Source organism: Barbus barbus (genome assembly GCF_936440315.1).
Source record: "Barbus barbus genome assembly, chromosome: 38".
NCBI classification, from domain to species: domain Eukaryota; kingdom Metazoa; phylum Chordata; class Actinopteri; order Cypriniformes; family Cyprinidae; genus Barbus; species Barbus barbus.
In genome coordinates, this window is record NC_136716.1 from 20173457 (window position 1) to 20187553 (window position 14097).

General features: G+C 37.2%; 1 protein-coding gene across 2 annotated transcripts in view; it reads right to left on the reverse strand.

Annotated features, from left to right (window-relative positions):
* LOC306857874 (LLGL scribble cell polarity complex component 2) overlaps positions 1 to 13879 on the reverse strand; it is a 28269-nt gene extending 14390 nt beyond the window's left edge. Inside the window, exons 1-5 of one of the 2 annotated variants that reach the window (XM_079398134.1) lie at positions 13674 to 13879; positions 5258 to 5390; positions 4173 to 4270; positions 3602 to 3683; positions 2021 to 2136 (exon numbers count right to left, since the gene is read on the reverse strand). In XM_079398134.1, coding sequence (XP_079254260.1) covers positions 2021 to 2136; positions 3602 to 3683; positions 4173 to 4270; positions 5258 to 5332 — 371 coding nt within the window. In that variant the 5' untranslated portion in view covers positions 5333 to 5390; positions 13674 to 13879. The remainder of the gene's footprint in view (positions 1 to 2020; positions 2137 to 3601; positions 3684 to 4172; positions 4271 to 5257; positions 5391 to 13673) is intronic. The other variant, XM_079398135.1, reaches the window with a different exon arrangement.
* Between the last annotated feature and the right edge of the window lie 218 nt (positions 13880 to 14097).

Here is a 14097-nt window from a genome sequence, read left to right on the forward strand (position 1 = left end):
TACAATGGGGAAAAAAATTATTTGATCCCCTGCTGATTTTGTACGTTTGCCCACTGTCAAAGAAATGATCAGTCTATAATTTTAATGGTAGGTTTATTTGAACAGTGAGAGGCACAAAAACGCATTTCAAAAAGTTATAAATGGATTTGCATTTTAATGAGCCAAATAAGTATTTGACCCCTTTGCAAAACATGACTTAGTACTTGGTGGCAAGACCCTTGTGGCCAATTAGAGAGATCAGACGTTTCTTGTAGTTGGCCAGCAGGTTTGCACACATCTCAGGAGGGATTTTGTCCCACTCCTCTCCAAGTCATTAAGGTTTCGAGGCTGATGCTTGGCAACTCGAACCTTCAGCTCCCTCCACAGATTTTCTATGGGATTAAGGTCTGGAGACTGGCTAGGCCACTCCAGGACCTTAATGTGCTTCTTCTTGAGCCACTCCTTTGTTGCCTTGGCTGTGTGTTTTGGGTCATTATCATGCTGGAATACCCATCCACGACCCATTACATGTTTGACGGTGGGGATGGTGCTCTTGGGGTCATAGGCAGCGTTCCTCCTCCTCCAAACACGGTGAGCTGAGTTGATGCCAAAGAGCTCAATTTTGGTCTCATCTGACCACAACACTTTCTCCCAGTTCTGCTCTGAATCACTGGCAAAGTTCAGACGGGCCTGTACATGTGCTTTCTTGAGCAGGGGGACCTTATGGGCGCTGCAGGATTTCAGTCCTTCACGGCGTAGTGTGTTACCAATTGTTTTCTTGGTGACTATGGTCCCATCTGCCTTGAGATCATTGACAAGATCCACCCGTGTAGTTCTGGGCTGATTCCTCACCGTTCCTCACCGAGCCCCAGACCGAGAGAGATTGACAGGTATGTTGTGTTTCTTCCATTTGTGAATAGTCACACCAACTGTTGTCACCTTCTCACCAAGCTGCTTGGGGATGGTCTTGTAGCCCATTCCAGTCTTGTGTCTGTCTACAATCTTATCCCTGACATCCTTGGACAGCTCTTTGGTCTTGGCCATGGTGGAGAGTTTGGAATCTGATTGATTGATTGCTTCTGTGGACAGGTTGTCTTTTATACAGTTAACTCTCCCTTTAAGAGAGTGCTCCTAATCTCAGCTCCTTGCCTGTATAAAAGACACCTGAGAGCCAGAAATCTTGCTGATTGATAGGGGATCAAATACTTATTTGACTCATTAAAATGCAAATCAATTTATAACTTTTTTGAAATGCGTTTTTCAGAATTTTTTTGTTATTCTGTCTCTCACAGTTCAAATAAACCTATAATTAAAATTATAGACTGATCATTTCTTTGTCAGTGGGCAAACGTACAAAATCTGCAGGGGATCAATTAATTTTTTTCTTTAAGTATTTTTATTATAAACAATTGATCTTTTCTATGTATTTTCATGAATAATCAATTACAATACCAATATACTAAAACACATGAAACAGAATATTTTAATTATAATACATTATAAGCTTTTTAGACAAACAACACAAGACAATATAATGTATATTAGTTATGATTACATACAATTTCATTCAATTTACAATTTCATACAAATGTGGTTCCACCAAAACATATCTGATGTTTAATATGGTGCTATGTGAAATGGGTGATTAGATCAATTAAATTTATTTGTGGGCAGGGCTACCCACCATGACAAAACAAAAATAAAATCCAAGATTGTATCTGAAATTGCATACTCATTTTTGCACGTGATGGAAATTACAGCTGATTACAGGACCAGCTTTACTGACAAGTTGCGCATTAAATATTGCATGCGATATATCGTGCAGCCCTACTTTGAATCATGGAAGTCAGCTGACTGCATGTGTACATCTATGTATGGATTCAGAGCACCAGTGAGTATCAGTCACGTCTGGGTCAGTGTGAGTCAGTGCTCATGTCTCATTCGCTGGGTGTGTGTGCATGAGCATCCCAGCAGGTTTAAAAAACATCTTCAAGCATGATAGTATTAGACTGAGGTCTGTAGGTGTGTGTTTCTGACTCACCCAGGTGGACCAGAGAGAGTGAAACGTCCCATCTCAAGCAACTCGGACATGCTGTTATGGGCCCGAAGCGTCCACATGTGCAGACTGTTGTCATCCAGTAATGTTACCAACTCCACCTGAAATAAATAGCAACAATAATAAAATTGACTTCAACTATTCTTCTAAATAAAAAGAAAATATAAAATGTATTTAATTCACTGTGGATTATCCAAATTACTATAGATATTCTTATATATATATATATATATATATATATATATATATATATATATATATATATATATATCCATAATGTTTTGTTGAAATGATATATACAGCTAATGTGATATAAAATGAACTCCATTGTATAATATTTTTCTGATACACCCCACTAATTTTAAAGGGTGGTCATAAAATGCGATTTCAAGTTTTCCTTTCTCTTTGGAGTGTAACAAGCTGTTTGTGCATAGATAAGATCCCTGAAGTTGCAAAGACTAAAGTCTCAAAACCAAAGCGATATTCTTTATCAAATTTAAGACTCTGCCACGCCCCCCAAAAACTCCTCATTCAAACAGGCCCCCACATGTCTATGTCACGATGTGGAAATATTTGCATAATGCCGCCCAAACGTTCAAGCTAAGAAAGTAGGCGTGGTTTCAGTAACCGCAGTAGTGTCGATGCAGCCGTGCCAGGGAGACACTGATTGGTTCTAGGTGAAAGCAAAAGCACTTTATTTGACCTTCTGAAAGTAGATGCATTTAGGAATCATTCAGATTATTTACAACAGAACAGCACAATCCAACAACGCATTTTACAGACGACCATTTCGTGAACCTAGGAGAGGAGGTAATTCTGACTTTGCTATGACAATCTGGCGCTTCTGAATCAGCGACTGTACGTTTTGTTATTAGTTTAAGTATTTGCTATTGAATGTTCAAATGCAGAGTTTTGTGTGTCGTGTGTGTGCTCACGTGTGTGTGAGAGGGAGACACGGTCACACAACCGCAGCTTGTGTACTGCAAACACATACGAGCATCATCACTGTGTCTGTCACGCGACACTGTTCTCCTCTCGGGCTTGAACTGATGGTAAAACTAAGGACACTATTAACGTTCTTACATTTATTTTGAAAGCTAAAGCTTGCGATTATAGAAATGGGCATTACATTTCCGACCCATGCTTGCGGTGTTCGGCCAATCACAATGCACTGTGCAAGTTGGCCAATCATAGCAGACTGCGCTTGTCGGAAGGAGGGACTTTGTAGAAAACTAAGCGTTTGAGAGTGGCATAGAGGACCTACAATAATGTACAGTATTTGAAAAATAATGTGCTTTTTGAACATTAAAGCATGTCAACATTTTGTTACACCAAATAATGATCTTTAAAATAGCATCATATGACCCCTTTAATCAATGCATATCATTGAAAAGGTTGTTTTGTGTTGTAAATTTTTGTAATAACATTTTTTGACAACCTCACCCCAAACCACTGATGATTCACTGAAAACCGAAGCTCAAAGACTGAATTAAATGGAAATTACCTTGCCAAAAAAAAAATCTAGATGAAATCAAAAGACATCAGGATTGAAGTTCAAAGCCGTACCTGGTTTGGCAGGAAGTGCACCTGTGTAACGGCTGCATTCTCTTCGTGAAGACCCATGAACTCCACACCTGGAGCTCCATACCTGAGAACTGGTTAAGGAAACACATGGCAAACATTCACACAGCACCTTGTTTTTGTGGCAATTTTAAAAGAAAACATTCAATTTGCATTTTTAGTATTACATTGCAAATAACTATTAAATACCAGACACACAATGTTAGCCAGTTATTAATTTCTATTTCCTCTTCTGTAAATGACTAACAGAGAAAATTACGCAATAGTATGGGAAAATTTTTTATATGGACATGCGTTCTCAGTGCTGCGCACTAATATAAACTGTTCCGCCTTTCAAAATACCTGCATGATGGGTGTGTACCATTGAGCCACTAGAATAACCACGAGATGAGCTACAGGAAATCTCAGTACATTACCATCATATCACATTGTAGTCACACTGCCCTCAGGATTCAGAGACATGGGAATGGAATGTGATAATTCTACTCGAGAGTTACGTTATACACAGATCAAATAACCCAAAGTGTGGAAATGTCTTCTGGTTGTTGAAGGATACAGTTTGATTGCTCCTGATCTGGTACCGATGGCCAGGAGCTCCAGGTTGGGGCTGAAACCCAAAGCGCTGGGCTGATGGGGGAAGCCATGTTCTACAGTCTAAAGCAGAGACGGGAGAAATGAGAGTGAGAAATGCTACATTATATACAATGGCTCAGGTATACGCTGATTACATGTGCAGTTCACATTTTAAAGACATCATAGGAATACTGTTTCAAAGTCTGTTCCAAAATGGAACATATACAATTATGCTGCTTCTAAAGATGCCTCATTTTGGGCAAATTATAAGGCAGCATGATTACATGCATTCTTCACAGGGGAGGCAGTTCTATATTATATTGCATAGAGCTCAGGGAGAAGACCATCTATGCAAACTGTAGGGCTGCACGATCAACTAAAAATTCTAACCAAAATTGCATTAAGGTTTAGTCAAATCAGAAAGGCTGGGAATTAATTATTAAAATAAATACATGCATTGCATGTTTCAGAGTGAACACTGTGTTCTTTTATACGCGAGCAGCTCATGATCCAGTGTTTTCAGTGTCTCAGAGCATCTCCATTTAGTAACATGCATTCATGCATTTGGGAACGCAACTTGCATCTTCACAAACTTGTAACTAGAAGTGCTTATAAACTAGCTGTTGTCTACAAAAGAGAAGCTTTAAAAGGACTTCCTTGCCGTTTTCTGCCAATATGAAAGCTTAACAGTTTAAAAAAATTTATTTCTTAAAATGAAGAAATAAAGACAGCCATAAATAAATGTATGCTAATTTTCCAGCTGTACTATAATTTACAATTGTTACTATTATTTTCCTAAATACTCTTTTACTATACTATTATTTTCCTAAATTTTACAGGGAAATATTACAATGGTCATATTGAAATCTAAAATGTTTTTACCAAATTGTCCAGTCCTATCAAAATGGCAAGAAATGTTAGACAAAAATATACAGAACACATTAAATGCCAAAAAAGATCATAAATTTGTTTAGTAATGTAAAACCAAAAACAGTCAGCAAGAGAGCTCCTTTAAAAATAGCACAAAAGCAGTCTTGTGTATAATCCTACAGATGCGTGTTTGATCACCTTGTTGAACTGATAGAGATCCTGTTTGTGCTTGTCCCTCTGAGACTCATGCCCATGACGCCTGAACCTCTTCATCGTCCCTGGACGTGCAGGGACCTCACGCTGCCCTCTCTCACGGTTTCTCCTCAGCCACCTGGCAAGAGTCGAGGGGTACAGGGTTAATAATCGGTGGCTTTTCAGACAAAAATAAAACCATTAAAATGTAAATAAATTACACTAATGAATAGCGATGACAAAAAAAGAATAATCAAGACTTAAAGTCACAGTTCATAGTTTACTGCTCTTTACAGACATGGTCACCATTCATATTAATTCTATTGAAAAGAGCATTATCCATCGTCTTTTGTGTTTCATGCAACAAATTCAGTCAGGTAAGGAACCACATGAGGGTGACCATTTTATTTTTGGGTGAACTATGCCTTTAAAAAGACAAGTTGAAGCACTGTAAAGGGTGCATAACTCAAACTGACTTTGCAAAGGGTTATTGTGTGTATTCCACAAAAAAAAAAAAAAAAAAAAAAAAAAAAAACAACAACAACGGATCTGATAGGATCAGGAATTCCAAGGAAGGAGTTGTGGGCTGTTTGACTGAAACTACACCCCCCTCACCACCCCGATTCCTCTCTTTCGCTCTCTCTGCCCAGCCCCCGCAGGGAGATTGTGGATCTCTGCAGTCCTGACTGAAGCAGCTTTTGTTCAGAGCTGAACGCTATTACAGTCCCTCCCGTCATCTGAGCAAACAGCACCTGATGAAAACACCTGTTGCTCTGGGGAAGCCCAATCAGAAAAAGCCTCTTTCAAATGGACAGAGAAAGGAGGGGTGCTACCTGCTTTCCATTAAAGAGACCACTCAAACTATAACAATACAGAATAACGTGTGAATGGACGGCAGTTTGTTTCACCTGAAGCTTGAAACCGTTTGCGTTTGTTGTGGGTGGAAACAAAGTTGCCACTGGCTATTTTGCTCCTTAAAAACTATTTTACTACGGCAACCACTGCAAGCATCATAATTATTATAACTCATGTTTGATCGAAACTAACCCTAACCTGAAACTGAAGTATTAAACTTCAGGGCATAACTTGGCCCACATCGTTTTTGCTACAGATATTATTCATATCTTTAATCATGTAGCTTGTTGATAAAGAGTGGAGAGACAATAAAATGGGTAAAAAAAAAAAAAAAAAAACCAGATCCAAAAGACTTTTTAGGTTAGATTAGATTCAATAAGTGCCTTTTCTATTCATCAAACAAACTAAAAAAAAAAAAAAAAAAAAAAATCAATCATGGTTTTTAAAAACGGATAAATGTTTATTGAGCACAAATTCAGCTGGAAATTCAACTTTGCCATCAGAAGAATGAATTACATTAACAGTTATTTTAAATTGTAATGATATTTCACAATATTACGGTTTTGGCAGTACTTTTGATCAAATATATGCAGTCTTCATGAGCGTTAGAGACTTACTCCTAACTCCAAAATACTGAACTGTAGTCTGCCTTACAATACCCATAAAAACTACGGAGATTATGGTTACCATGGTACATGTTAATAAGGGGAAGTTGTCCTAACGTTCTGCAAATGCGTATATACATAAAACATGCACATACTGTACATACAGCATCAGCAGGCAAAGAGAAACTCTGCAGGAAAAAAGTAAGTGAGGCTACTAGGATGCAGCCAAGGAAAACGAGAAAGCAAACAATGTCTACGACATTGATTATTGACAATAAGAACTGTATTCAGAGTGACATATCCAGGTAACGTTAACGTCACATCACACAAGAACTCCCCTGAGAGCGTGTCTAGACAAGAATGCCCTCATAATTTATCACACTTTCTCCAGGCTGATAACATCAGCATATCAACAGGAAAAGGGACTTTTTTCCAGCCCCAATCAATCTTTTCCAAGTATAACCTTCCCAGTGAGTCAGTTGCCCCACTCAGCTCAGACACATATTTCTGTGATTATCACCATTATTAGCCAAGAACGTTTAGTCATCAAGCATGTGGCTACAAACACTTCCAGAGAAGGAAAAGAGCTCCCATTTCCTTATTTTTAGGAACAGAAATCCAAGGATTGCAGGACCCTGAAGAAACCAGCCAACAAACTAAAAAAAAAAAAAAAAAAGAGTGTCTCTGTAAACTAAAGCTTAGCTTAAGAGACAATGGTAAAGTGGGAGGTCTTCTACTTAAGAGTGAGCTTGGCTTTATGAGGGAAAACTCACAGCAGGAGAGCTGGAATGGAGTGAAGGTGGGAGAAAAGACGCGATTCATTCACAACTAAAGAGGCCAGAAAGTCTAAAACAATCTCTGAACAACATATTGATCATTAGGACCATTTCGTGCAGCAGTTTCAGACAATTTTGCTCTCAGAGATCAATATTATACCTCCATCTAATCCCAAGTTAATTAGAGGTAGAAAAAACAAACTGCAGTTTGTTTTGAATCGTGCTGGGAGGAATTATGGCGGAGGTGCATGTGAGGGCATTGATGTGGGAGTAGAGGTAGGAGGCCTGTGTGAAGAATTCATAGACTTTAAGGAGAAACGTTATGTGGAACTAAGAAGCCACCAAAGAAATGCTCGGCGTAATCAGCTCAACGATACAGACGACAGATTCATGGCAGTGGAATATAAAATGGCATGGTAAATGAGGAAGTATTGATTAAACTGGAGCTCTAAAACATGAAAACATCAGTTCGAAGCTTATAAAGACCTACTGGAACTATGATTTTAAAGTAGAATCTAGATTATTTTTATATACCAATTTTTTAATTTTATAAATTTGAAACTGCACACTTTCCATGTTGTCCTACAAGTTATACAAGCCAGGTTTCAATGTGAAAAATACATATTAAAACAAATAAATGTTCATTTCCGTTTAGTCTTAGGGGCAGCACAATGAAGTATTGCCACGTTATGTATTAGTATTTTATTTATTGTCTCAATGAAATGACACTAATAAAAAAATAATTTATTATTATCATCATTATATAATAATAATAAATAATATATTATTTTGTTGTTAATATTATTAAAATAAATAATTGTTTTATTATATTATTTATATCAAAATAATTACAAATTGAAACTTTATATTATTCCAGAGATTTTAAGGACCAGTTTTATCATCCGTCAGGTGAAAATGATAAATTAAAATTTAGTAGAAAGGAAAGTTTTTTTTGTGCTTTTCTAAGTCGAGTACTAGAAAAGCACAAAAAGTGTGGGACAAGCTATATTACCCAGTCCTATATATGATGAGTTTCAGATTTATTTGAATATCCACACCATACGAGGAGCAAAAACTTTGTATAGCTGTCAGAAAGCTCATTTAGAATTTTTTATTTTTTTATTTTTTTAAATAATCAGTTCTGAAAGACCTGCAGTAAACAGTGACACCGCTGAAGAATCGATATGCTTAGAGATTCCTCTGTTAAAGGTCATGGTGGGGGGTGACATCACATTACGCAAACACATCAACATGTTACTAGCCTCATACCCTCAGGACAGCAGCCAAAAAATAGCACCCTATGGTCAGGAGAGGTCAACTGCTTTTTAGTTTAAAAACAGCCCATGCAAGCCCACAGTAAATTCGAGACCAACAACACTCTCATTTCATGACACAGCACAAGACAAACTGAGCCACGCTACCAGAACCAAAATGTCCCACCCAACTCGACGACTGTTATTATAGGAGGCAACTACATGTGCTACTCCTTTAGCCTACATCTATTATTGGTTGCACGAAGCAATCTTTAAAAAGAGAAGCACCAATTCAGATGTAATTTCAGGTGTTAAAGCTTCAGTTTCTCAGCAGAGCAGGTTCCTCTTCTCCATGATTTGACTCCATATCACAAATGCCTATGTTAAAGAACAATAAGGGGACAAGAGCTCACAATAGCAAACCTGCAGCTAAAACCAATGAAACAAAAGAAAACAGCTTGAAAAAAAAAAGAAAATATTCAGACAAGCGAGGACAAAAAAAATAGATTTTTTTATATTTTTTATTATACTCCCGTTCAAAAGTTAGATTTTTTTTATTTAAGAGATTTTATCTTATTCAGCAAGCATCAAATTGATCAAAACTGACAGTAAAGAGTATTAAATTATATTAAAAATGTTCTTTTGAATTTTCTATTGTATCAAAGAATCCTGAAAAAAAAAAAAAAAAAACTTTAAGCAGCACAACTGGGATGACAATCCAAAATGTTTCCTTTTATTAGAATACTTTCTAAAGGATAATGTGACTCTCGAGTAATAAATAAAAGCTTTTTCCATCACAGGAATTACAAAAAACAACATTATTTTATAGTGTGATAATATTTCACAAACTATATTACTGTTTTATTGTATTTATGATCAAACAAATGCAGCCATGTGAGCGCATACACACACATTAACAAATATATACACAAATAATCTAAATAAAGGGATTTTTCACCTGTATTATCATCTGCCAGGTAAAAATGTATTGTAAACTACGAACAATAGTAATTGTGCTGCCTCAGCAAGAACAACAAGTCAATAAAATTGCAATTTTAACCTACTTTCTATCTTTCATACCTGAAATACTTCTAATTTAACTTTTGACAGCAAACTGTCCGTGTTACCGTATCACTAGTGACATCACTACATTCTCTGCATAGCATCCCACAGGAAACGAAGATCAGAGGAGAAGGCAAGAGAGGAGAACCTGCCCTGACTTGAGCGTGGATCTGTCAGTGAACTCTCACCACAGACGTCGTCCCTCAGCTGCGTAACCTGGTTTCATACAGCACGTTAAATATGTCATGCCGATCATTCTGGGAAATCGAGGAATTGCATTTTCCATTTTTAGACTCAGCATGGGTAAAAGGGCACTAAAGAATCAACTAAATTATATTTGAGGTCAAGAGAAAGGCAGTCAAGTACAAATAGGTCAAGCTCTGAAATAATCATCAGCTACACCCTGATTAAGTGACAAAACACCACGCAAACACAATGAAAACCAGTTCAACCGCCACGAGATGACGAAACGGTTAGAGAGAGTATCTTTATTTTAGGATACCACGAGTCAGCAGGTTCTTTCTTTTAAATAAACATTGACACTCATGAATCAGGGAGAAATAATAAGAATTGTTCAACAGTACTTCAAATATGCACTTTTCAGTTTTATTTAAAACACATTTTACATTTGGAAACATGTACATTACGGTTTAAAAGATTGGGTTGTTAGGATTTTTTGAAGGAAGACTCTTTTTCACCAAGGCTGCATTTATTTGATCACAAATACAGTAAAAACAGTAATATTGTAAAATACTATTAAAAATTTAAATACCGGCTATTCATTTTAATATATTTTTAAAAATGTAACATCGCTTTGATAGCAAATATGGATTATCAGTATCATTTCTCCAGTCTTCAGTGTCTCATGATTCTTCAGAAATCATTCTAATATGATGCTTTTGTGCTTAAGAAATATTTTGTAGTATTATCCATTTTGAATAGAGTTTAATATTTTGTGGGTTTTTAATGAAAAGAAAGTTAAAAACATTTTTTGAAAACAAAAAAATATTTTAACATTATGAATGACTTTCACTTTTGATAAAATGTAACGTCCAATTGCTGAACAAAAGCATTAAATTATTATTATTTTTTAATCTTATATGGACTACAAAATTTTCAATGGTAGTGTCAAAAAAATATATAAATATCAACAATATTTAAAACTAAAGTATTTTGTTAGTTTTTACATTTATTTGCAATTACAGCTGAAATTTATGCAGCAGAACATCTGTACATAAACGATGCCAAGATTAAAAATCAAAACATAAATAAAAAACAAGTTAGGCCTAAGGCATAATAAATATCATCGACAAATGCAATGCATAGTACACAGCTCTGGATCGACAGGCCTGAGTATTCTGATTAAATAAATACGGTCATAAAAGATAGAGTCTACTCATAAAGTCCATAATGAGTAACTTATGACCAGCGGTATGATCATAGACGTTAGCCATTTTTTTGTTTGAACAAAACTGTCCATCCCAGTCAGACAAAAGTTCATAGTGCTTAAAAAAAGAACAGCTGGAGAGGATGAGGAAGTGTTGGATGAACTTCCTCTCATTCTTACTGGTCATTGTAAAGCTGATCTCAACCTACATGCTATCACCCACGCTAACCGCTTGTTGCTGTGGAAGTGAGAAGCCTTTGTTTACCTTCTCTTCCTCTCAGTGAAAATGTAAAAATAAGATCTTGTCTATGGCTACGGGGTGTGTCCCACCACAGGATGTCAGTCCCCAGACTCAAGCCTTTCCTGTCTTCTCTGACAAGGGCCATGAAGTGAAACGTAAAAACCACATTTACACCCAAACGTTTCAAACTGATAAATCAGAAAGGTAACCAACTAGCTGCAGTTGATACGGGACATCAGAGACGGAGTGCCACCACACCTACAAACGTCTTCTGTAAACAGTCATCGACTACCTGCAGCTCTTCATTAACTGATGCCAACAAGTTCATGTTTCCTGGGCCTCAGAGATGAAAAAAATATGAAATGATAGAGATGTGAACGAGCAAGAACATTAGTGTTCTTATAAAACCGTGGCCTCAATAGAGCAGCCTAGCTGCATTACATTTGAAGCAAACAGGTGTCAAACAAAGCAACTCATACACTAATGTTCAGAAAGTCAGGGATGTTTTTGAATGAAGCCTCTTGTATGCTCATCAAGGCTCCATTTATTTGATGAAAACTGTAATATTGTGAAATTATTTCAATTTCAATTTTAAAACACTTTAAAAAGTCATTTATTCCTGTAATGGATGCATCCTTGCTCCTTAATGCATCCTTACTCAATGTATTAATTTTGTATATAAAAAAAAATCATACTGACGCCAAACTTTTGAAGGGTAGTGTATGCAAAACTGACATTTTTTTGGCATACATCCTGGTAGATTAATGGATTTTTGGGGGGGCATTGTGTTTCACAAAAACATCCTTCTCTGACATGTATTTCAGGTCAATCCTTGTGTCAACAAGCATGACGGATTTGATAAGAAGGCTAGTTTGTCACGTACATTAACATTTATCCAAGATCACACTGTAATACTTTGCATAGGCTCTCTAAAGATTACATTACAGGCGACTTCTGAATGAAACGACCCAAGATTAATTACACTTTATGCCAATAGTCCTATTCACGCTATTGGCTATCTATGGCACAACTGTTATCCGAAGTCTGCAACAATATGTTTAATCCACAAATTAACTATGAAGGCTAATGACTCAAATTTAGTCGCTTTACAAAGCAGAGAAACATAACATCAGGAACATGGCTAAGTGTGAAGCAACATGAGAGTCTAAAAGGCGGAGGCTTTATCATATTCTCGATTCTCAACCTGTCAGACCGGTGGGACAGCCATTCACCAATCTATGCCAAGGACAACCAATTCCCCAGTCCTTACCAAAGCACTTTAACTTAAGCCAGGAGCAACACTATAATCTCTGATCTGAAAAAAACTCCAAAAACAATAATCATATATTCTAGCAATTATCCACAACTTTTAACTTTACTGGTTCTTTATTGTCCGAGCTACTGATAATAGAACCATTTGGCAGGTCTCATGATGATATTTAGAGGTCAAGTAACTTAGTTTAACACTTGGACAGAGCCCCGGGCAGAGATCATAAAATTATTTTTTGGAGCATTTAGAAACATATAGATTAGTTCTTGTGTCAAAAAACTAATTATAAAACATATTTATGATTTTAAATTGGTTTGTCATATCAGTTATAAGATTTGTATAAGCCAAAAAGAAAAGCAATATTGGTTTATATCTACTACACACACATATATATATATACACATCTAGCATACTTAGATTCAGTTTGGCATCCGAGTCTCTATGTGGACACAGTGGGACAACTTTTTTGGTGCAACCAACACAATAAATAAGTGAAATGCCATTGAAACACTTTGAAAGTACCAGTATGAGACAGTGTGCTTTACAGCCCCTGATCGAAGTAACCAGAGGACAAACAATACATTCTCTGTTCTCTCATTCAGAAAGGTGCAGTTTCATGATAGTGCGGGCAACAGTGGAGAACAAGGTCAGGACTGGGTGTTAGTTTCGTTTTAGACTAAACGTTATTCATTAGTTAGCTGGACAACACTCTGAATGCAAAAGAGGAGATTAAAAAGCAGATTAATCTGCAAACAGACAGTATGCACCCTACTACAAAAACATATGTTAAGTTCATACAGAGCTCACTGGCTGTGCCTCAATGCTAAGTGAGCTTCCTAGCTAGACAGCATTTGTAGGTATTGTGTGAATATTCGTTTGTTCGCTATCTAGACAGATCAGTATGTTTTGAGACAGTCGGTGAGTGGAGACACCTGTGGCCGGGCAGCAGTCGACGGGCCCGGGCAGGACTCACCTGATTCACCGCAGCCCGATGTCCCGGCACTGTCCACGATTCAAGCGGGTTTGCTCAATTATCCTGAGGTGAAGAGGAAAACCACACCGGGCGGTGAAGAAGAGCAGGCTCCCTCGGCTTCGAGGTCTGTGTATGGACAGTGTTTGAGGATTTTCAGTGAAGTGTTTCCTGCTGGGTTTACTGCTGATTTGCGCTCTGGCTCCTCCCTGAGCAAACGCCTTCCGGGACAGTTCGGGGGGCGGCCAGCAGGGGGCGCTCAGACCACTGAACTCATCAGAAAATACAGATTAAGAGGATTTTAGCGGGGGCTCTATGGTATCGATCTTACATATATATACACACACACACACACACACACACACATATGTATATATATATATATATATATACATATACACACATTTACATTTAGTAATTTAGCAGA